The sequence below is a fragment of the Nyctereutes procyonoides genome, unplaced genomic scaffold (genome assembly GCF_905146905.1).
Source record: "Nyctereutes procyonoides isolate TBG_1078 unplaced genomic scaffold, NYPRO_anot_genome, whole genome shotgun sequence".
NCBI classification, from domain to species: Eukaryota; Metazoa; Chordata; class Mammalia; order Carnivora; family Canidae; genus Nyctereutes; species Nyctereutes procyonoides.
Window position 1 is genome coordinate 67,732,732 of NW_026575051.1, and position 24,798 is coordinate 67,757,529.

At 38.4% G+C, this 24,798-nt stretch overlaps 1 protein-coding gene across 1 annotated transcript in view; it reads left to right on the top strand.

Moving 5' to 3' along the window:
* The window catches only part of SLC16A10 (solute carrier family 16 member 10), a 119,187-nt gene that overhangs the window by 49,558 nt on the left and 44,831 nt on the right, over positions 1 to 24,798 (top strand). The window contains exons 2-3 of the mRNA XM_055330181.1: positions 16,338 to 16,482; positions 18,857 to 19,319. Coding sequence (XP_055186156.1) covers positions 16,338 to 16,482; positions 18,857 to 19,319 — 608 coding nt within the window. The remainder of the gene's footprint in view (positions 1 to 16,337; positions 16,483 to 18,856; positions 19,320 to 24,798) is intronic.

A 24,798-nucleotide genomic window follows, 5' to 3' on the forward strand; every position in this document is an offset into this window, starting at 1 on the left:
ACAATACTATAGTAATAATAGGATTATATGTGTATTAATTTTTGCTACCTCATTCCACAAAGGATTTGAGGTGGTTTTCAGAGGCATGGAATACTACACAAATAAAAATGGTAAGATAGGAGCAGAAAATAAGAACTCAGGAGCCATTAAAAATATATGGTATGTGGTTAAGACCAGGGAAAATAGTACCTAAATAATTCGTAAACCATTAAGGGCCTGTATTGTTATAATATAATAACAAAAATGACTCTAGGTTTCCCGGCAACCAGAATGAGAAGGGAGACATGATGGAGGTGGTTAAAGAGGAGAAAATTTACTTATTACTCAAGCAAGTGAAGTGTTTCCTAACCCTTAGCCTCTTGTAGGAAGCACTGAGGAATGAATGAAAGAATGTTGGCATTACCCTTGTGGTAGATGTAATAATAGATTTCATCAGGTGGATTTTCTAGGTGTCTTGATGACACCTGAGGCTATGACATCAAGAGACAACTCTGAAAGCAGTGCTCTCAGTGGCCCGTGAGATCTGAGTTCACAGGTTCCAGGTCTGGCGTAATCTTAGGGTAATGTGGAGAGTCCACTGCACAGTTTCCCCATCTTTAAATGTCATTGCTTTCAGCAGGGCTTGTGATAAGCACTGCCCAGGAGTTCAGCACTTGTGCTGTAGGTATTTTAAATTACACTGGATTAATCTCCTTTAGAGACCAAACCAGCAGACTGCCAGGTTGGCATCCTCTCATGGAGATTGAGAAGCCTCAGCCGACTCACAGTTAGCTGTATGACTAGCACACTGCCTTATGGATGTGGGCTGGAGGATATTGTCTTCTGCTCTGAACAATGGCAAGGTTAGAAAATGTTCGTTGCTCTTAGTGTGAGTTTCAGTAAATTGGAGTGAGAAGCTTTGGATTAAGGCTGGAATTGTGAATCTAAAGAGTGGAAAAAAAAAATTCCACAAACTCAGAACCATCTGTACACTACTTTGAATTTCTGAGAGCTGTGAATTAAAGATAACCCTGGAGACCCAGCAGTTGATATGAATATGGTGTGTTGTGAATATTTTAACCTTGGACTTTGTTACTTTTCATATTTTTGAAGTAGTTAATACACGATTCCAGAAATCTGTCTCTGTAGTTGTTAGAGCCATGTTAGTTCACTCCCCCTCCTCCCAAGCGAGGTGAATGGTTGCAGGTGAGCATCAGTGTTGATAACCTCCCCACTCTTGAGTCCCAAGGTTTGAGCCATTGTCTGCAGCCATGAGCAGCCTTGTCCATTATACCTCAGTGGTCTGTATGGGTGTTATTATTTTTTGTATATGCCAAAACCTGGAAATACTGGGATAAACATTCAGATGAACTTAGTGTTTCTTTGAAGTCCTTTATTTACAGAATCTTGATATTACCAAACAGAAGAAATATGGTTATTTGGAGAAGTAATTTCCTCTTAAAGCATAAGTTCATTTCTCCTTTTACTTGTGTAACTTTCTGTGGTGAAAAATATGAGATTTTTCACTGTGAGAGTGGAAGGTTATGGACAAGCAATGGAGAAGGCTAGAATGATTTATATGATAATGGATTAGGGTTGTAGAAATCTATGTGAATTTGTTTAGTTTAATGTAGATCTGGATGGTTATGTATAGGAGGTGTTTCTAGAAATGTGTATGTACATGTATTGATGCATTACCTAGCTCTCTGAACTGAGAGGGCCTAGAAGCAATGACGCTTGTATAGCAACAAATGGCCAACAAAATAAATAAGGTAGTATTGGATTATAAGAGTATAAAATAGATACCCATTAGTCTGTACCGATATAAATAAATCATTGATTTATATGAAATAAATCATATAAGTAAATGTGAGAGAATAGACAAATCTCCTTGCAGAAGAATCCCAAATAATTTATGTAGGTGGATACTTTGCCTTCAGAGAGGTACAGTGTAATTCTCTATTCCTTAAGTGTAGGTTGTACTTGGTGACTTCCAAGAAAGCAGTATGAAAAAGGGCGAAAGGTAAACTTCACAGTGGAGAGACCTGACAAACACTATCATCCAGGTGATCAAGGTTAATATCAAACGTGATAAGTCATGTTGTGATACTATGTATTCCTGATATGATGTGATGAAATAGCACTTCTGTGGTCTTCTTCCCAAACACTCATTAACTGCAATCTAACCATGAGAAAAATATCAGACAAATCCCAATTGAGAGACAGTCTACAAAATACTTGATCAGTACTCCTTGATACTGTCAAGGACTTCAAAAACAAAAGTCAGGCAAACTCACAGCTAGGAGGAGTCTGAGGAGACATGATGGCTAAATGTAATGTGGCAACCCAGAACAGAAAAAGGACATTAGGTGAAAACTAATGAAATATAAATAAAGTATGGGCTTTGTATAGACTGAATAACGTATCAGTATTGGCTCATTAATTGTGACAAATCTACCATACTAAGGAAAGATGATAACAGTAGGGGAGACTGGATGTGGAGTATATATGGGCCCTCTCTGTATTGTTTTCACAATCTTTAAAATAAATCTGACACTATTCTAAAAAATAGTGAAAGGGAATAAAGGGGAAAGGAGGGATCCCTGGGTGGCGCAGCGGTTTGGCGCCTACCTTTGGCCCAGGGTGCGATCCTGGAGACCCGGGATCAAATCCCACGTCGGGCTCCCTGCATGGAGCTTGCTTCTCCCTCTGCCTGTGTCTCTGCCTCTCTCTCTCTCTCTCTCTCTGTGTGACTATCATGAATAAATAAATAAAATCTTAAAAAAAAATAAAGGGGAAAGGAGAAAAATGAGTGGGAAATATCAGAAAGGGAGACAGAACATGAGAGACTCCTAACTCTGGGAAACGAACTAGGGGTGGTGGAAGGGGAGGTGGATGGGGGGTGGGGGTGACTGGGTGGCAGGCACTGAGGGGGGCACTGGATGGGATGAGCACTGGGTGTTATTCTATATGTTGGCAAATTGAACACCAATAAAAAATAAATTTATAAAAAAATAAAAAATAAAAAAGAAAAGTCAAGGGCGCCTGCGTAGCTCAGTCGGTTGAGCATCTGACTCTTGGTCATGATCTCAGGGTTCTGCTTCCTTCCTTCTTCCTCTCCCTCTGCCCTTCCCCCCCACTCATGCTTGCTCACTTGCTCTCTCTATATAAAATAATCTTAAAAAAATAAAAAGTAGAGAAATCTCAAGTTTTTATCTTACTGTTGAGATAAGACTTGGGTATTTTTAATTTGAGAATAGAGTTTCCAAGAGTTGTAGATACAAGTTAGCTAAGAAGTCAGTATCAGTGAAACCATAGAGTATAACCTCAAACTACAACCTGTAATTTTAGGGCAGATCTAAGCCACAGCAAGTGTTAGAACTATGTTCCTAACTGCCAGCACCTGTGAACTTACAGGGGGGGGGAAAGAAGTCTCATTTGTAAGCACCATGAAATGGCTATACAGAAATGATGTCTCCATCACTTCTGGATAATAGCTCTTTTATTGTTATTTGGTGTTTTTTAATTCAGTGTTTTAAATATTTACTTAAATATATATTTGATGTTTTAAAAGAACTATTAATACAATGTGAAAAGAAGCTTTAATTCCAGAGCAGTGGAATATATGGGATTGAAGATTTCAGTTTTACCAGAGTAGTCGGTTATTTTTACAATGAGCTTTATAAATGAAAGAGTTTGAAGTTGTTTTCCTCGTGTTAGCCCCCTTAAAAAAAAAAACAACACACTTACTTGAGAAGGGGGGGGGAGTTCGGGTGCGCACATGAGTGGGAGGGGCAGATGGAGAGGGAGAGAGAATCTTCAGCAGACTCCACATTGAGTCAGTCTGTCACTGGCCTCGATCTCATGACCGTGAGATCATGACCTGAGCCGAAACCAAGAGTTGGATGCTCAACCAACTGCACCACCCAGGCAACCCCGTTTGTTAGCCCCTTTTTATAAAGTTATTCTATCTCCTCCAGTATTCTAGAGGAGTACCTGTGAGGAACCTTTTGAGGATCTGAAAACTAACTTTATGTATTTTTTTATTCAATATTTCAAAAAAAAAAGGTAGAGGATAATACAAGAAATACATGTTCTATATAACTACTACTCGATTGTAGTCACCTGTTTATCCCTTCATTTATGATCCTCATCTGTGCTTTCCCAGAAATAATCACTGTGCTGTGATGTTTTACCCTGTTTATTCTCATCATGTTTTGTACTATTACTACATGTGTGTGAATCTGTATCCCTTTGGATATTAATACCAGCATTTCTTTATTCTAATGCTAATGGATATTTAGGTTGTTTTTACTATTACAAACAACTTTTCAGTGGACATTCTTATTTATGTCTTCTGGTGCACATGTATAAAATTTCTCTGGAGTACATGACTGGCAGTGTAATTGCTAGAATGTGGAATATGCATATCCTTGACTTTCCTAGATGCTGCCAAATTGCTATTCACAGTGGCTATTTCAATTAATGTCGGAGTGCATAGGAATTCCCACTTTCCCATAACCTCATTAAAACTTGGTATAGTCGTTCTTATTAATTGTTGCCAAATTATATTCTGTTATTTTTCTTTTAATTTGCATTTTTCTGATTAATGAGCATTTTTGTAAATGTCAACTGGCTGTTGGGTTTTCTTTTCTGTATATTTCCTGTGAACTCTTTTGCCTATTTTTCTGTTGAGTTGTCTTTTTCCCTACTGATTTGTAGCCCGTCTTTGTAAATGCAAGATGATAATAATTTACTACATATGTATATGGCTGCAGTGACTCCCATTCTGCAGTCACCCCTATGACTTGTCTCCTTTTGCTTTAGTTCTAGTGCCTTTTTTTTTGCATAGGAATTGTAAATTTTATCTGTATTTTTCTTTGTGCTTATGTCTGGAAATACTTTTCTACCATGAGTTCAAGATAATCTTTGCGGTGAGGAGGATGCCTGGGCAGCTCAGTTCGTTGGGAGCCTGCCTTAGGCTCAGGTCATGATCCTGGAGTCTTCAGGGTTGGGCTTCCTGCTCTGCCCCTCCCCCTACTTATTCTCTCCTGCTCTCTCTTGCTCACTCTCTCAAATAAGTAAATAAAATATTATAAAAAAGATACTCTTTTTTTTTCTTTTTTTTTTAATTTATTTTTTTTTTTTTAATTTACTTATGATAGTCACAGAGAGAGAGAAAGAGAGAGAGGCAGAGACCTAGGCAGAGGGAGAAGCAGGCTCCATGCACCGGGAGCCCAATGTGGGATTCGATCCCGGGTCTCCAGGATCGCGCCCCGGGCCAAAGACAGGCGCCAAACCGCTGCGCCACCCAGGGATTCCCTCTTTTCTTTTTTTTAAGGTTTGTAATTTTCATATTTAGATTGTAATCTGAAATAAAAAGTTTTCTCCATGTATTGAATTTTGTATTTCAGGGACTATTTTTTCATATCCAGGAGTTCTAATTGATACTCTTTTTTTAAAAATGCATTTGCCTGTGTTTTATTTTTGCTTGTTTCATGGTTTTTTAAAGTGAAAATATCTTTTATTTCTTTGAAAGTTCTAAACATTCATTTTGGAGTGGTAGTCACATGGTCTACAGAATTAATTTCATCTGGAGTGACTATATTGCTAATTGGTGGTTTGTGGGCTGTCTTTGTTAGCATGGGACTTGGCTTCAATTTTTTGGAATTTGAGTTTACAGAATCATTCTGAGTGGGAGGTATAATGTTTTGTTTGATTCTCTCTTTCCTCACCCTCCCTCCGTCATGGGTCTTCTGTCTCGCTCCCTGAACTCCCAGTTTAGACAACGTCTTTTAAACTTCTTGTTCCACTGTAACACTAAAAATCTCACAGACCAGCCAGAGAGTCAGTGGTGACCTTGTTTCAGGCCTAGTCATGAGGCTGAGGCTGTATCCTCCTTCCCCTAGAGGTTTGTAGGATTCTAAATCTTTAATCTGAACAGAAATCACTAAATTCCCATCCAGCTCACACTTGCCTCCAGTCTCCTTTTCTCAAGGTGTGGGGCGTTCCAGCTCTGGCCTTAGTGAGCTTGGCTTATTTCTGTGTTAAAGGGAGTACTTTTAGTCCTTTTAACAATGGCCAATGCCTGCTTCCAGACCTGGATTCCAGAAGGCAGGCCCAACTTAGTCCATTCCTTTTTGCAGGTAGTCTGTAGCCCATAACTAGGTCTTTTTTGTATCATTAAATGTGTGTATGTGTGTGTGTTTTCTAATTGTATCATTACTTTGTGTTTGGAACAGAGGATGATGCATGGAACTATGAATTCACTGTGCCATCTTGACTGAGGTCTGGATTTTGTCTTACTTTAACTAGATTGTGGGCTTCTCCAGGAAAGGATAACTTTTTACAAACAACTTCAAACATGGTGCCTGGCTGTGGGTGCCTGGTGGGTGTTTTTTTTATGAAGGGCTCTAGGGCATGTCTTCTTACTCCAACCTGGATTTTTTAATCCCACCAAAGTTGTATACTTGGCAAGTTGCCTAGGATCCCTAATCTCATTTTACCCGTCTTTAAAATGAAGATAATACCTCACAGGATTGCCTGAGGAGCTAATGACAATTCTTGTAGGTCCTTTCCATGGATTAGCAGACATTCCAGAAATGTTCTCTTTTCCATTTGTCCTCACCCCTCCCATTGGTGATTAACACTTTTCCTGGCAGAGCAAACAATTCTCTGCATTTGTTGTTGGATATAGTATGCTATAAATGTCAGGCTGAAATGGTTTATAGCATCCTCAGACTTTTATAGTTCAATGATTTTTTTTTGGCCTTATTTCTGTTACTGAGACAGATGTGCTAAATTACAACTGTGATTGTGGATTGTCTAGTTCTGTTAGTTTTGTTTTATGTGTTTGTTTTTTATGACATCTTTTTGTTGTTGTTGAAATCTTCCATATAGGTTCATTTCTTAATCAGCATTATTGAGGTATAATTGATATGTAATAAACTGCATGTTTAAAAGATGTAATTTAATGTATTTTGTCATGTGTATGCACCAGTGAAACCACTACTAAAGTCAAGCTAATAACCATCACCCTGAAAGGTTTTTTTTGTGGCCCTTGGTATAATCCCTCTTCCAGCTCCTTCCCTCCTCCAGGTAAACACTGATATGCTTCCTCTCACTATAGATTAATTTGTATTTCTTAGAATTTTGTATAAATGGAAGCATACTTTATGTACTCTTTGGATCTTCTTTCTCTAAGTGTGATTATTTTGGTGTTCATCCATGTTGTCTTTATCAGGAGTTCACTCGTGTTTACGTTGCTGGGTCGTATTCCATTATACGAATACACCTTAATTTGTTTATATAGACACTTCTTTGTGGACACTTAGATTCCTCCTAGTTTTTGACTATTAGAAATGAGCTATAAATACTGTATACAAGTTTTTGTATGGATATATACTTGGTTCTCTTAGGTATATACCTAGGAGCAGAATGGCTGGGTCATATGGTAGGGAATAGTGTAACTTAAAAATTACTGAGGCACCTGAGTGCCTTAGTCTGTTAAAGCATCTGCCTTTGGCTCAGGTCATGATCCCAAGGTCCTGAGATTGAGCCCAGTGTCGGGCTCCCTGCTCAGTGGAGAGCCTGTTGCTTCTCCCTTTGCCCCTCCCCCCATTAGTTCTCTCAAATACATAAATAAATAAATAAATAATAAATAATAAATAAAAATAATAAAAAAATAAATAAACTGATTTCCAAAGTGGTTGAACAATTTAATATTCCCAGTAGCAGCAATTGACGGTTTCAGTTGTTGGTTTCAGTTGCTTTATGTCCTCCTCAGCACTTGTATGATTAGTCCTTTTCATTTTAGCCATTCTAATAGGTATGTGTGGTTTTTCATTGTTTTTTAAATTTACATTTCCCTTTTCATCCTCTTAACAGTGTCTTTCAAAGAAAAGTTCTTAGTTTTGATGAGGTTTATTTTATGAATTGTTTTAAATATTGTATTTAAGAAATCTTTGCCTAACCCAAGGTCACAAAGATTTCTTCCAATGTTTTCTTCTATAAGTTTGATAGTTTTCAGTTTCACATTTAAATTTTACCTATTTTGAGGCAATTTTTACATATGGTGTGAAATAAAGTTCAAATTTTATTGCTTCCTGTATTTCTGAAGCTTTGTTATTGAGTGTAAATTTATCATTGTTATATCTTCCTGATGCATTGACACTTTTATCATTATAAAATATTCCTCTTTGTTTCTAATAATACTTTTTTTAAAAAATATTTTATTTATTTATTCATGAGAGACAGAGAGAGAGAGGCAGAGACACAGGCAGAGGAAGAAGCAGGCTCCATACAGGAAGCTTGACATGGGACTCAATTCCAGGTCTCTAGGATCATGCTCTGGGCTGAAGGCGGCACTAAATTGCTGGGCCACCTTGGCTGCCCTTATAATACTTCTTAGTCTGTTTTGTCTAGGGTTCATAGGGTTATTTACATGGCATATTTTTTCCTGTTTTTATTTTCTATTTATTTGTGTATTTGTATTTAAAAGCATCTCTTTAAAGAGGATATAATTCCTGTTTTTTTAAAAAAGATTTTTGTTTATCTATTCATGAGAGACACACACATGGAGAGGCAGAGACACAGGCAGAGAGAGAGAAGCAGGCTCCATCCAGGGAGCCCAACGTGGGACTCGATACCAGGACTCCAGGACCACTCCCTGGACTGAAGGCAGGCGCTAAACCGCTGGGCCACCCAGGCGTCCCTATAATTCTTGTTTTTAAATCTAGTCAGATAATTTTTGCCATTTGACTAGAGTTTGTCTACTTTTATTTAATGTAATTACTGATATGGTCATATTTAGGTCTGACATTTTGCTGTTTGTTTTTTACTTGTTTCTGTTTTTTGTTCTTCTATTCCTTCTCTTTTGCCTTCTTTGCATTAATCAAAGAATTTCAGTAATCAATTTTAACTTCTCTGTTGGCTGTTTGGCTATATCTCTTTGCATTATTTTTTAATGCTTTCTCTGGGTAATATGCATCTTTAAGTTACCCAAATGCATTTTAAATTAATACAGAATTGCTTCCAGTGAAATATAGGAAGCTCACAACAATATATAACATTTATCTCCGTTTTTAGTGCTATAATCATATATATAGTGTTATAATTTGCCTTAATAATCACATAAGTTTCTATAATGAAATTATGTGGAAAAAGCATATGTATGGATATTTCACTTTCCTTTGCACCCAAGTTTGCCAGCTGGTATCATTTCCCTTCAGCCTAAACACTTTCTTTAATATTTCTTGTAGTGTAGGGCCCCCCAATGACAAATTCTGTTTTTATTATCAAAAAATGTTATTTTGCCTTCATTTTTGAAGGATAGTTTAGCTGTATATAGAATCCATGGTTGACAGTTTTTTGTCTTTAGCACATTGAATATGACAGTTCCAGTGTCTTCTGTCCTCCATTATTTTTTAGGAGTGGCCAACTGATAATGGTATCGTTTCCCTTTGGATATAATAGTTCATTTTTTTCTTTTGCTGCTTTCGAAATTTTCTTTTTATCTTTGGCATTGTGAAGTTTATGATTAGGATTGGTTTGCTTAAGAGGTTCTTTGAGCTTCTTAGATCTGTAAGTTAATGTTTTTCACAAAATTTGTGATTTGGGAGGTCTCTTAATCATTCATATATACTTTCCCTCCTTTTTCTTTTTCCCTTCTAGGACTTCAGTTGTACATGTGTTGGGCCTTTTGATTTTTGTCTCACAGATCTCTAAGATTCTGTTCATTTTTATTATTATTTTTCTCTCTCTTCTTGATATTGGGTATTTCCTGTCTTCAGATTTATATGTTTTTTATTTTTTGTTATTAGTATGCTAGTGAGCCTATAATGCATTCTTTAGTTATGGTGCCTTTCAACTCTGGAGCTTCCTTTTTTTTTTTTTTTTTTTTTTTTTGTAGTTTCCATTTTACTGTTGAGATTTCCTATCTGCATGCTAAATAAGACAATAGGTATTCAATTATTTGAAAATGCTATCCTTTAATACTTCTAACATATTTATAATAAAAATTCTGGAATCTTTGCTAAATGCAACATCTAGCCCATTCAAGGTCAATTAATGTTACTTATTTCTTTGTCTAATAACCTTAGGCTGAAACATGGATATTGTAGATAATATTTTGAAGCAATTCTGATTCTATTGTGTTCTTCCAAGAATTACTGAGTTTTTGTTCCTGGTAGGCAGTCAGCTTGCCTGGATTCAAACTGTAAACTCTGTCACTTTGTGCTATGCAGCCCCTGGTAATTTTTGCTCATTTCTTACAGCTTTCAGCTGCTACTTTCTTTAGTCTGGCCTCTAACTGGTCTATCCAGTACCTGTATAGTTTCATGATTCTCAAAAAAGCCCACAGACTTACAATTTTTCTTTCAGTTTCAGCTTTTCAAGGGTGAACTCTCCTTCACCTTCTGTTTTAGATATTTTCCAGTGTGATAAATACTTTTTTTCAATACATGTTATAATTATTCTCTTTAGGATGTTTGCTTGACCACTGTACTCTGATACTATTAACAGAAATGGATAGTAAATAAATCTTTAAGGGCCTATTTTTTTTTTAATTTTTTTAATTATTTATTTATTTATGATAGTCACACACAGAGAGAGAGAGGCAGAGACAAGGCAGAGACACAGGCAGAGGGAGAAGCAGGCTCCATGCACCGGGAGCCCGACGTGGGATTCGATCCCGGGTCTCCAGGATTGCGCCCTGGGCCAAAGGCAGGCGCCAAACCACTGCGCCACCCAGGGATCCCAGGGCCTATTTTTTAAAAAAACATTTATTTATTTATTCATGAGAGACACAGAGAGGCAGAGGGAGAAGCAGGCTCCATGCAGGAAGCCTGATGCAGGTCTCGATCTTGGGACTCCAGGACCACACCCTGAGCCAAAGGCAGATACACTTAACAACTGATCCACCCAGGGATCTCTAAGGATCTATTTATTTTAGAAACCACGCACCTGCGAGTGGGGTCGGAGGCAGAGGAAGAGAGAGAGTTTGGAGCCGACTCTTCACTGAGCACAGAGAATGACAGAGGGTTTGATCTTACAACCCTAAGATCATGACCTGAGCCAAAATCAAGAGTCAGATACTCAACCAACTGAGCCAACTAAGTGCCCCAAATGCAAATAATTTAAAAGCCACTCCTTAGTGGAACTATAACTACCAAATAAAATTTAGGGTGGCAATGAAATGGGCAAGTACAGTCTACTTGTTCTTAAATTTTTATGTAGTTACCAGACAGCTCAAGGCTCCAAGAGTTGTTGGAACTTTGTTAAATAGTATTTTACATTTTATTTTTAAAAAAGATTTATTTATTTATTCATGAGATACAGAGGAGAGAGAGAGAGAGAGAGAGGCAGAGACATAGGCAGAGGGAGAAGCAGGCTCCCTGCAAGGAGCCTGATGTAGGACTCGATCCCAGGATCCCAGGATCATGCTCTGAGCCGAAGGCAGACGCTCAACTGCTTAACTACCCAGGCATCCCAATATTTTACATTTTAATCTCAGTTTTGTATTGTTTTTTTTTTTTTAAGATTTATTTATTCATGAGAGAGACACAGAGAGGCAGAGACATAGGTAGAGGGAGAAGCAGGTTCCCTGTGGGGAGCCCGATGTGGGACTCAATCCCATGACCCTGGGATCCTGACCTCAGTCAAAAGCAGACTGAGCCACTGAGGCGTCCCCGTATAGTATGGTTTCATTTTATTTGAAAGTATTAGACCAATGTTGAGATATTACAGAGCAAAGCTGTCATAATTATAACACCTTTATTTAACTTAATATGCAAGAAATTCTTCTTTTTTTATTTTTAAAGATTTTATTTATTTGAGAGGGCATGAGCATGAGAGAGAGGAGGGGCAGAGGGATAGGTGAAGCAAGGGGGTTTGATCCCAGGACCATGAGATCATGATCTGAGCTGAGGACAGATGCTTAGCGAATCGAGCCACCCAGGTACCCCTGCAGGAAAATCTTATGTATTAAACCTAACCACTTCCTTTGAGTAATTTGCATTCTCCTTTGGCCATATACCAAGAGCTAAGATTCATTCTCGGTAAGGGGTAAGAAACAAAGGATCTGAATGGGAAAATTGGAAAGCTTCCTGGTATTTTTTTTTCAAGATTTTATTTATTTATTCATGATAGACAGAGAGAGAGAGAGAGAGAGACAGAGAGAGACAGAGACACAGGCAGAGGGAGAAGCAGGCTTCATGCTGGGAGCCTGATGTGGGACTCTATCCCAGATCTCCAGGATCACACCTCTGGCCGAAGGTGGTGCTAAATCTCTGGGCCACTGGGGCTGCCTGCTTCCTGGTATTTTTTAAAAAGATTCCCCACATGGCCTTTCTCTGATGTCCCTATAATATCACACACACATAAAATTAAGAGTATGCAAACACATTCTAAAGACATTTTTATACATTTTTTTGACATCTATCTCTCTTTTTTTTTTAAGATTTTATTTATTCATGAGAGAGAGAGAGAGAGAGAGAGAGAGGGGCAGAGACACAGGCAGAGGGAGAAGCAGGCTCCATGCACCAGGAGCCCGACGTGGGATTCGATCCCGGGTCTCCAGGACCATGCCCTGGGCCAAAGGCAGGCTCTAAACTGCTGAGCCACCCAGGGATCCCCCAGACATCTATATCTCTTAAGGCATTTATCACATTCTATGTAGTGTTCTTATTGGATCTTTTTTTTTTGCATATGTGTTGCTAGGCTGAAGTTATTGGAAGGTAGAGAAGTCTCTTAGTTGTTTTAGTATTCTCAACAGCCTGGGATAGTGCCTAGAATTTGTAATAGGCACTTTTAATAGCAAGGGAGAGAATATTGCTATTCCATAATTTATTTATTTTTTTTTTTAGATTTTTAAAATTTATTCATGAGAGACACACACACAGAGAGGCAGAGACTCAGGCAGAGGGAGAAGCAGGCTCCGTGCAGGGAACCTGATGCGAGACTTGATCCCGGGACTTCAGGATCATGCCCTGGTGCTAAACTGCTGAGCTACCCAGGGATCCTGCTAATCCATAATTTAAATAGCACTTCTTCTATTGAAAAAGATTTGTTTTCTCAACAATATTAGGAAACCCTGTGTGGGTGTTTGGTTTAATTACATCAAGGGACTAGGGCTAGTTTGCATGTTTTAAATAAAAATTTTACCATACTGGGTATAGTAACTATGTATTTCAGTTTCTCAATTGTTAAATGAACTTAATAAGAGCACCTACTGGGACACCTGGGTGGCTCAGCGATTGAGTGTCTGCCTTCCAGCTCCGGGTGTGATCCTGGAGTCCCAGGATAGAGTCCCGCATCGGGCTCCCTGCATAGAGCCTGCTTCTCCCTCTGTCTATGTCTCTGCCCACCCCCCTTTCTCTCTGTCTCTGTCTCTCATGAATAAATAAATAAAATCTTAAAAAAAAAAAAAAGAGTACCTACCTACAGAGTTTTGGGGATTAAGTAATATAATCATCTCTGAGTATATAAATGATATCAAAATATTGAGTTTTTAGTAATAATACAATCAGACTTGGCAGGGGTGAAAGGCAGTAGCAGTCTTTTATTTTTATGTTGTGTGTCATAACCCATAAGATTTTGCATTCTCTGGGTTGCCATGTTAAAACTTTATAAAAGCTAGAAATTTTATGAGTTAACAATGGCAACTAGTTATTCATTCAAGAATTAATTTCTCCTTGAATTTTTTTTTTATGATTTTATTTATTTATTCATGAGAGACAGAGAGTCAGAGATACAGGCGGAGGGAGAAGCAGGCTCCTTGCAGGGAGGATGATGTGGGACTCCATCCTGGACCCCAGGATCATGCCCTGAGCCAAAGGCAGATGCTCAACCACTGAGCCACCCAGGCGTCCCTCTCCTTGAATTTGATCAAAAGATCAACCTAACTTCATCTTTTGCTGATTATTATTGTAACAGAATGGGCTGTTGGGATTTTAGCCAAGGCACTAAGGTGTGAAATTCAAAAGTGATGTATTTCATGTTCAAGAACCAGTTAAAGGCTCTAAAACCCATAAGAAGGACACTTATGGGTCAAGGAAGAACATTTTGTGAGGATTCTTTCAGAATTGTGCTATGGCCTCTTCTTACGACATGGGAGAAGTAGGAGTGCATACTTTCACACTTGATATCTAGTGAGAGGAACTTTAGAGGGACCATTCAGAGATTTAAAGAGTTCTCTTCGGTTAGGGGGCACAGAGGAGAGGGGTCTGAATCCCCTGAGAAATCCAACAAGGAGAGAAGTATAGCTGGCTAACCACTCCCGTAGGCAAAGCTATCCAAGAGTTGGTTGTGTTGGAATTTGTCTACACTCCCACATTTGTCAGGACAAAGCAATCTGAATGTTTCCTATACGTCAGAGTCAGGCCTAGTGGAGGAGAGGGGGGCAGTCTGGAGCTGTTTTGATTAAGGACAATGAAGCTCCAACAGTTGGTCTTTTTAAGTGACAGCAAGACCGCCAGGAGGAAAATGAATTATCATTGTCAGTGGAGCTACAGTCACAAGATCTCTGAGGTGAGACTGAAGAATCCACAAAAATGCATCTGAGAAAAAGAAGTCTGCTTCAGACACAATCAGACATCTTTTGGCGGGACCACTTAAGTTGGAATCTCTTGGCCTGCCTTGTCCCAGCTTCACTCTTTCCCATGCCTATTTTAGAGAGTATGGCAGCTGGGGAGTGGGGGAAGAGGTCGTAAAAAAGAGACAAAGCCGGGGTTGGGAAAAAAGATTTGATGACCATGTGAAGATTGGTCTGTTACTAAAAGTGACCATAGGCCTTCCTGCTTTTAGTGTTGGCTGGAAGAATTATATGGGCCTGCTGAAGTGGTCACCCAGCTGCAAGGGAACATTTTTCCCCTGCATGAATTTTACGAGGATAGTTGAGACAAAAATAAAGTTGTATTTGATTATATCCTGCAGTTAGTGCTTGTTCAATGGGCATAAGAATTTAAACTTTTTCATATTTGGTATAGCAGATCAAAATTTAAACAGTAATACATAAAGACTTGTTTTTTTAAGGCATAAAATCTTGTTTTATTCTTAAAAGTACTTTGACTTATGTGAACATTACATGCACTATATATAAATGTACGCTCTTGGATTTCTTAACGTGATATTCTATTTCATGTTGGTGTTTCACTTTGTTATAAAGTGCCTTTATCAAAAAATAGATATTATTCTTCTATTTTGGGGGATCCCTGGGTGACTCAGCGGTTTGGCGCCTGCCTTTGGCCCAGGGCACCATCCTGGAGTCCTGGGATCGAGTCCCATGTCCGGCTCCCGGCATGGGGCCTGCTTCTCCCTCTGCCTGTGTCTCGCCTCTCTCTCTCTCTCTCTGTCTATCATGAATAAATAAAAAATAAAGAAAAATCTATTTTGCCTAGATTATTTGTTTCATAAAGAAATATGACAGGTGACTAAACTTTTTTAATGAAAATAAATTATTATAAATCCGTGATGTTTTTTATATAAGATAGTAGACTAAAAAGTTACTTTTCCCTGCTTCTCCTTAGGTAGACCCATCCTGAACAGCTCTGCACATCTGGGACTGGAGTTGTATTACTAATCTGGCCAATCTCCTCTTTGTACTCTCCACTTCTTAATCCCCCACCACCAACACCTAAGTCAAGATTGCATTGTTTGAGATAATGGAAACAACCCAAATGTTTACCTGTAGGTGAATGGATAGAGAATGTGTGTGTGTGTGTGTGTGTGTGTGTGTGTGTGTGTGTGTCTGTCCAAACACACACACACACACACACACACACACAGATACAACATACACACATGCATTCCTAAATTATCTCATTTTTTAAATGACTTCCTTTCTGTAGACTAGAAGTTGCTTAAAACCATAGGTAACAGCTTAGCATTAATAGTGTTTGGGTCATAAGAGAACGATTTGATTAATAATACAAGCTTTTCAAGAATTCAGTTAAACACAAATAATTGGGGATGCCGGGGTGGCTCAGGGGTTGAGCATCTGCCTTTGGCTCCAGGCGTGATCCTGGAGTGCTGGGATTAAGTCCCCCATTGGGCTCCCCGCAGGGAGCCTGCTTCTGCCTCTGCCTAAGTCTCTGCCTCTCTCTCTCTGTGTCTCTCATGAATAAATAAAATCTTTAAAACACACACACACACAAATAATTGTTGTGCTAATTATAATTAGTATCAGCCAGTCCTTTGAGCTGTGATTCAGGTTTGTTTCTAATTTATTCCAACTTCCTCCCATCCCAAAAAGTAATAGCTTTTTTTGCACTGCTATTGTTCTAAATATGTATTATGTCCTATGGGATAAGTAGAAATGCAGTTTGCCATGTCATAATGTTCCTTTTGTGCCTCTTTTACAGCATGGGTAAGTTCTCTGTCCATGGGGATGATTTTCTTTTGCTGCCCAATAGCCAGTGTCTTCACAGACATGTTTGGATGTCGGAAGACAGCTGTTGTGGGTGCTGCTGTTGGATTCATTGGACTCATGTCCAGTTCTTTTGTAAGGTAAGGACTTGATTGTTCCTGCTGCTTTTCAAGAACTGTTAGATACTATAAAGTTGTGCTTTCAGAAACTTTACTGTTTACAAGGAAAAATCTTCCTTTCCATTGCAAAAGCTTTTAAGCAGTGTGACTTACTTACCACAGTGTTAGCCATAGTCCAAGCTTCATAATTTGAATGCTTTTACTTGTAGCTCTCTCATATTTTTTTATTAAATTTCATTTTTTGACCCACCGATCAAGAGCTACCAAGCTTTCAGAGGAGTGGGGGGAAATGTGGTGTAAGTTCCAGGTGTTGAACCCACCTTCCTGTGATCCCAGTCCTGGTTTCTTAGGAAAGCCTTCTCTGGCAACTCCAGGTCACATCAGTATTCCTTCTTGGAATTCTCTTTATACACATAATTGGTATTTACTGATTTGCACTGCACTTCTTCAGTTGTCACACTTCAACGGTTTTAACTAGCTGTTACTGCGGTGAAAATTTAGAAGTAAAAGAAGCTCAGTAGCAGTGAAATGCCATTGTTTGTGCTTATGTGCTTTACTCTGTAGGAGAAATATGAAGCTAACATCACCCAGCATTCATTCATTTAGACAATGGTCTGGAATCTCTCACTCTCTCTTTTTTTAAGATTTTATTTATTTATTCATGAAATACACACACACAAACAGAGGCAAAGACATAGGCAGAGGGAGAAAGCATATTTATTTATTTTTAAAATATTTTAAAAATACTTTTAAAATTTTTAAAAATATTTTATTTATTTATTCATAAGAGACAGAGAGAGAGAGGCAGAGACACAGGCACAGGGAGAAGCAGGCTCCATGCAGGGAGCCCAACATGGGACTCAATCCTGGGACTCCAGGATCAGACCCTGGGCTGAAGGCTGCGCTAAACCGCTGAGCCACCCGGGCTGCCCAGTACTATTTTTAATGTATGCTTTGAAAATGGCAGAGAAATGTATAATAGATCTAGATTTTTTCCCTTTAAAATTGTTAAATAAAAATAAATAACACCTTAAGAAGTAAGTTGCAGTTATCTGGAAAACTACTTATGTACAACAACTGAGGCTGAATGAATAAAGTATTATTTATATTTTGTTCTATATTATTTGAGGTAGATGTCTTGTTTCACTAAGCAGATTATGAGCAGGGCATTTTCACATTTTTAATATTTTTTCCCATCAAGTACCTGGAACATATAGCTGCTCAATATATGTTATGGAATAGAGTGGAGATTCAGTTAAGGGTGATCAGAGTGAGGTAAAATTAATTGGGAAAGCTTAGAAGTGACTCTTGAGCCTCATTTTGAGATTGTGCGAACTGTGGATTACTAGAGGGGGCAGGACATGTTAGAGAATTGCCAGCATGCCTTGATTTTATCAGATTCTAGAGTTCCTTATGATTACTTTAGCATATTGCTAAACTAGTATTATTGTTCAAAATTTAATTATTAACCAACTTTATCTGTGTTAGTTTCTAATAAATAATTTGCCTTTACCTACTGATCTATATAGCCTTTTGAATTGACTTTTCAAAAGAAAAAAACCAGTTTTATTCCTTACCTTGTTTCAAAGAACGTAATAATATGATCCTTTATATTTATAAAAGATGTGTAATTACATTATTTTTGGTTAAACTATAAAATTATTAATCCTTTATTATTCTTTAGGGGTATACATGGCCTTAAAACTTACAAGGTGGGATCACAAATAACACACTTCACTTAGTCTTTCTGCAATCAGAATATGATTTCTTGTTATCTCGTGCAACACTGAGAGCCACGCAATACAGGGCGAAGGTTGGTCTACAGCCCTTAGGCCAGCAAAAATGAGATACAACTGCTCTTTGCAAATGTTTCTGATATAACCTTGGGGAGAAAACATCAAATGCAGCTTTTCCTTTGAATAGGTTGCTTAGTAAGTGCCTAGGAAATCTCAATAAAATGAGTTTTCATAGTAAAATGATAATTTTTCAAAACTCTTATTGAGACCAGGCTTTTCGGTTGTTAGTGTAATCACTGTCAATTTTACTGAGGCCCTTCCTGGCACTGTGCTTTCTGAGTTGTGGAGAGCACAGCAGTTCTTCCCAAGTGCTGCTTGGTTCACCTGAAATGCATAGAAAGAGGAAGAGGAACAAGATCATAGTTGGCCTTAGTGGTCATTTTTCACATACTCAAGGCGTCTTGTTATCCATTCTGATTGAATTAAAATATTTTTAGTGTTGTATTCTTGATTTATGAAGTCTTTCACCTCTTTTTGGTGAGTCTTTGCATAGACGGCGTCAGTGAACTAAAATCCACTTTTACTATGAGGTTGCTATTCTGCTAAGCACTTGATAAAAATAATGAAAGCTACTTTCCATCTTTTTCATCTTTCCACAGCTCCATCGAGCCTCTGTACCTGACCTATGGCATCATATTTGCCTGTGGCTGCTCCTTTGCATACCAGCCTTCGCTGGTCATTTTGGGACATTATTTTAAGAAGCGCCTTGGACTGGTGAATGGCATTGTCACTGCCGGCAGCAGCATCTTCACAATTTTGCTGCCTTTCCTTTTAAGGTTCCTGACTGACAATGTGAGCTTCTTCTACACACTGAGGGTCCTCTGCATCTTCATGTTTGTTCTGTTTCTGGCTAGCTTTACTTACCGACCTCTTGCTCCAAATGCCAAAGATAAAGAGAGTGGAACAAAAGGAAGCAACAGATTCTCCCTCTTTTCCAGGAGGAAGTTTAGTCCTCCAAAAAAGTTTTTCAATTTTGCCATCTTCAAGGTGACAGCTTATGCAGTTTGGGCAGTTGGAATACCACTTGCACTTTTTGGATATTTTGTGCCTTATGTTCACTTGGTGAGTATGCTCCTTTGGCTTTGCTAGTAACAGATATTGTTATTTCATATAAGAAAAGTTCTTAGAAGAGCAAGATAGGTCACGTTGAAGTTGGCCTTAGACATCATCCTGGTTGTAATTCAGGGACTCTTGAAATTCAAGTTCCCTTAAACAAGGGCAACACAACCATCAGATCATTAAATAAGAGGGTATGTTTCATGGTGTGCTTTGGTATTTTAAAAATTGCCAAACCTAAATAGACAAACCCTTAAAAAAAAAAAAGGCTAGAATACTAGAACAAATATCATCAATACAAAAACTTAATAGCTCACGTATCTTTCAAATAGCTTACAAATCATAATCAGGGACAGAGACAGTGCAGTGATTTTTGTCAACATCAATAAACTCTTTTTTGACAAAAGGGTACAGAAATTAGGTAAATTGTAAAAGCCAGTGACCTTGACACAAAGAAGCATTACATATATTTGTGGGATACTTCGGGAAAATGGGAATCCTTTTCAGAGGATTGTTTAAGAAATGTTAGCAAGTTCTAAATGAGGGGAGAATAGGAATTTCACAGGAAATTAAGAATTCAAGTGCTCAAGCAATTTATATTGTTTACTTCTATCTCAAAGGCAAATTTAAGCCTCTTGATACTGAAACAAAAATTAGCAGTATCTGAATATTTGCCCCTGGCAGGATTTCTTCTAAAGTTCTTCCTTTTTTCTTACTGTTGGGGCTAAAAAATGTATTTACAGTTCAACATACTTGATAGATCATAAACAAAAATGATGCTAGGACATACTTTTGTATGTTTCTATGTGTATGACCTTGGATCTTTTCTAGCTTTTAGTCTACTTTTGGACATTCATACAATTTTTCTTTAAAGTTTTGGTGGAAGTTGGTAACAACTCAAGGAATTTGGGGCTCAAAGAATCAGCTAGTAAACTATGTGATCAACTTTTTGTGGGTTCCAATGCTTGATTTGGAAAGGAATTAAGTCAAGGAAACAGAAAGAAATGGTAAGCAGTCCTGGACCTAAGAATAATTTTGATTTCTCAATTCCTCTTATTCTCGTTTTGCTACAAGTGTTAATGAAGCAACTGAGATGACCAATGGGAGACAGGGAGAAGGACTAGTTTTTAGTACTCTTGAGTCAACTTGGTATTTTGCAGAGACCAAGCTACTAGGTAAAATAACCTAGTATGTGACCCCTGTCAGATATGTAGTGGCTACGTCTTGACCTGATAGTCCATTTTTACACTTTTAGGAAGGCGTGTCGAAACCATCTGAAGCTGTTTTTTGTTGGAATATAGATGCATTGTGGAAGGATCTACTTTACCAACTACCCCTTTCATTGCTTCTATGGTTAAAACATTTGTGGTGTCCTTCTCAAAGATGAGTAGACTTTTAAAAAATGTTTTCTTTGGTGCTACTAAGTGAGCACACACAGAGAAATCAGTATCTGTTTTGTTAATACCAGACATTTACCGAAGGATAAGTGGTGGGTGACTATCTAGTTATTTCTGGTAATATAATTTGTAAAATAATTTGACATATATTATTTCATCACACACACACACACACACACACACACACACACAAAACCTGTGAAGTAGGCATAATAAACAATATTAGCCCACATTGTATGTAGAGGCTGGAAAACAGATCCATCATTAGCAGAGATGTTAAGTGAAATGAGTATGCCTTAAGGAAATTTAATAACTATGTTACTGATCTTCTTAAATCAAATTTCATGATGAGTGATGAGTTAGACAGGATTATAAATATTAATGTCATCAGGAAGCTGTAAATCAGATAGCACACAGAACATTAAAGTCTGTTAATTCTGATAACAAACCACGTCTTTTTTTCTGCTTTCCCTCCTTCTAGGCATGTTTTCTTACAAAACGTATTAATATTTCTCATTTGTGATTTTTTTTTCCTTTGTCAAACTGTTACAGCACTAAAAGCCATATTGGAGAGGAAACACCACACAGTTAAATGCCTTGTGGGCTATTTAGGTCTCATGTTAGATGTGTGCACTGAGTTTGTCACCGTGTTGTAAATTAAGGTTTGGATTGTAGATACTTGCTTAACCCAGGCTTCCCCTTAGAGGAGGAAAAGATGCCTCACATCTTTCCAAACGTACATAGATGATATCCAACTCATGTTAAACCCTTTACTGGGTGTCGGAAGGATACATGTGTTACGTTTAAGAACCTGTCAAAGGAGCGTAAAATCTAGTAAATGTAAGAATAAAAGCTGTTATAGTTTATAACTTTTACATACATTATCTTATTTAATCTTCACAGCAATGGAGTACCTGTGATATAGCATCTTCATTTCACTGATGAAAAGACTGAGCAACTGAGAAATTTAAAAACTTGCCCAGGGTCACAGAAATAGTGACTGGTAATTATTGGTGTGGCACTTTTCTTCCAGAGACAGTGTTATTTATATATTGGGTGAAGGTAAAAGATCTGTGGTAAGACAGATCTGGGTTTTGTCCCCGACTAGCTGCGTGACCTTGAGTAACGTCCGTGAGAATCAGTTTCTTCATCTATCAAATAGAGATAAACCCAATTCTGTAGAGTTGTTTTAAGGATTAGAGGAAATGTATGTAAAGCATCTATCCAGTTCTGGTATAAAAAATGGGAGTTATTTTAATTTAAAGACCATGTGATTGCCGATTGAGTAGTTTTTAAGTGAGGGCTATAGAAGAGTCAAAGGAAAAAGATGATATCCATTTGGAAAAGTGGTTAGTAAAAGCTTTGCAGGATTGGAGTTGGGCCTTGAGCATGAGACTTGGTGTTAAATTCAGATTCTTAATCAACTTATATAGGTCTTCCTTGAAGATTCAGAAGTACAATGAATTAGTTAAGTTAAAAATTCTGAGATTTTAGAATTTAGAATATACATGATTTGAGAGAGAATATGTATGGTTTGTGTCAGTCTTGCTTTTGCAGTGGGTTGGAGGTTTTATCTTTTAGTAGTTGACTTTTAAGATGAAGAATCCTATTGCTTCCCCAAAGCTGTCAAGTGATCTCACTTTTAGGCCTGCCCACTTATAATCACCATTGTGAGGCTACAAATCTTATAGATCAATTTAGATGAGGCCTAACTTTAAGATTTTAAAAATTTGAGGGAGTGAGTGTGTGTGCCCGTGCGAACATGAGCAGTGGAGGGGTGGGCAGAGGGAGAGGGACAAGCTCCCCACTGAGCAGGAAGCTCGACTCAAGACTCAAGCCCAGGCCCCTGGGATCAGTCCCCCCTGGAGGGGGCCCAAGGGCAGGTGGGGGGGTAAAACAGTTTTTAATGGGTGTTTTAAACTAAAAAATAAACCCAATGGGCCTAATTTAGCCTTATTTAGTATAAAGATATTGTTATGAGGGTTTGTTTGTTTTTGTTATGGCCCTCGGTGTGCCTGGAGGGGGGGAGAGTTAGTTTTGATGTTTTTGGGGGTGTTTTTTTTTTGCTTTTTTTGTGGTGGCTGAGCCTTCCAAGAGCAAGATAAACCCACTCTCCGTAAAGTTTTTCTTTTTAAAAACCACTCTCCCTCACCCCTTAATATCTTTTGCCGGTTTTCTTTTTTCCCACCCCTGGGGGGACCCTTATTGTGGTCCTAGGGGCTTGTCCATGATAAATTCATTTGGAAGTTATTCCAATTGGTTAGTAGTTTGAAAGGTTGATTTCAAAACATTTATGATATAAAGACCAGTCACTCTAAATGTTGTTTCATGTAGATCTGCTTCTAATAAGTTTTATCATACTTTTTTTATTTTTTATTTTTAAAAAAAAGATTTTTATTTATTTTATTTATTAGGAGACACACAGAAGGCAAGAAACAGGCAGAGGGGAAAGAAGCAGGCTCCCCGGGAAGAGCCTGATGTGGGATTCAATCCCAGGACCCCAGGATCATGACCTGAACCAAAAGCATACGCTCAACCACTGAGCCCCTCAGGTGTTCCCCTCCACCAGACATTTAGAACTAACTGCCTAAAAAAAAAAAAAAAAAAAAAATTAACTGCCTACTTAATATCTCCACTTGCAGGACTGCTAGGTGTTTCTGGCTTAATACATCCAATCCTGAAATCCTGGTCTTATCCTTTCACAACCCTGCTTTGCCCCCAGCCCTTCCCATCTTAGAAGATGACAATTTCATCCCTGTAATTGATCAGGCCCAAACCTTGGAATCATCCTTGGCTCTTCTTTCTTCTATGCCACACTCCTGATCCAGTCTGGAAATTCTGGTGGTTCTTCTAGGATCTGACCACCTTTCATCATCCTCACTACCGTTCCATTGACCAGGCCACCATCGTCCCTAGCCTGAATCCCTGCCCTTGTCACGTAACTGGGCTCCCTGCTAAGTTCCCTGCCCACTGCAACCTGTTCTCTACACAGAAGCCACCAGTGTCCTTTCAACACATGAGTAAGTCTGCTCAAAATCCTTTACTGGCTCTCCATTTCTTTGAGAGTAAGAACTCCTGTCCTTATAGTGGACTACAAGGTACTCCCTTGATCTGGCCCCTCTTTTCTCTCTGATCTCACCTTATGGCTTTGCCTCCCTTGCTCACTCTGCTCCTGCCACACTGTTCTTTTTGTTTTTAAAAGATTTTATTTTGAAGTAATCTCTACACCCAATGTGGGGCTTGTACCCACAACCCCAAGATCAAGAGTTTCACACTCCTCTGACTGAGCCAGCCGGGTACCCCTCTATTCACCTTTTAATGAGGAATAGTTTGACCACCTGGTTCAAACTCCCTTTTCCCCCCCTCCCCCCTCCACAGCATTCCCAAAACCCCTCATGCTGCTCTTTTTCTTTTTCCATTGCACCTAATACCTTCTAACATATTACATAATTTATTATTATTATTATTTGCTGTCTATATGTATATCTCTGCTAGAATATAAGCCTCATGAGGCTAAGGATCTTTATGTTTTGTTCAGTGAGCGATCCCACAATGCCTAGTGCACGGTGGGTCCTCAAATATTTGTCTAATAACTAAACATATTATGGGTAAGTCTAAAGCTACACTATGTAAACAATATTCATTTTCTTTCCATTTCAGTCTTTAAAGTTGTCTCTGATGCCATAATGATTTTTTACATTTTCACATTTTATAGGATATAATGGTATTCCTACTCATTAAAGTTAAAAACTCAAACTTGGCAAACCTCCAGAGTAATTAACAGTAATGCCATCTGTTAATGGAGAAAAGAATTGATGTGTTTTGCTTTGACCCACACCCTTAAATGTTTATGTTGAAATTGTCAATTGATAAAGAGAAGAGATTTCTGCATCTCTGTCACTATTTTAAGTATACGGAAGGAGGAAATAGGAATACTTGGTGGCCATCCCTATTAATGAGGAAAGCTAGACAGTTGGTGTCTGCCCTACTGGGTAGCAACAGAAAAATCTCAAAAAGCCCTGGATGGTGTGTGTAAGAGCAGGGTTGGATTCAGGAGCCATGGCCTGACCAAAATCTGGTTTGCTAGG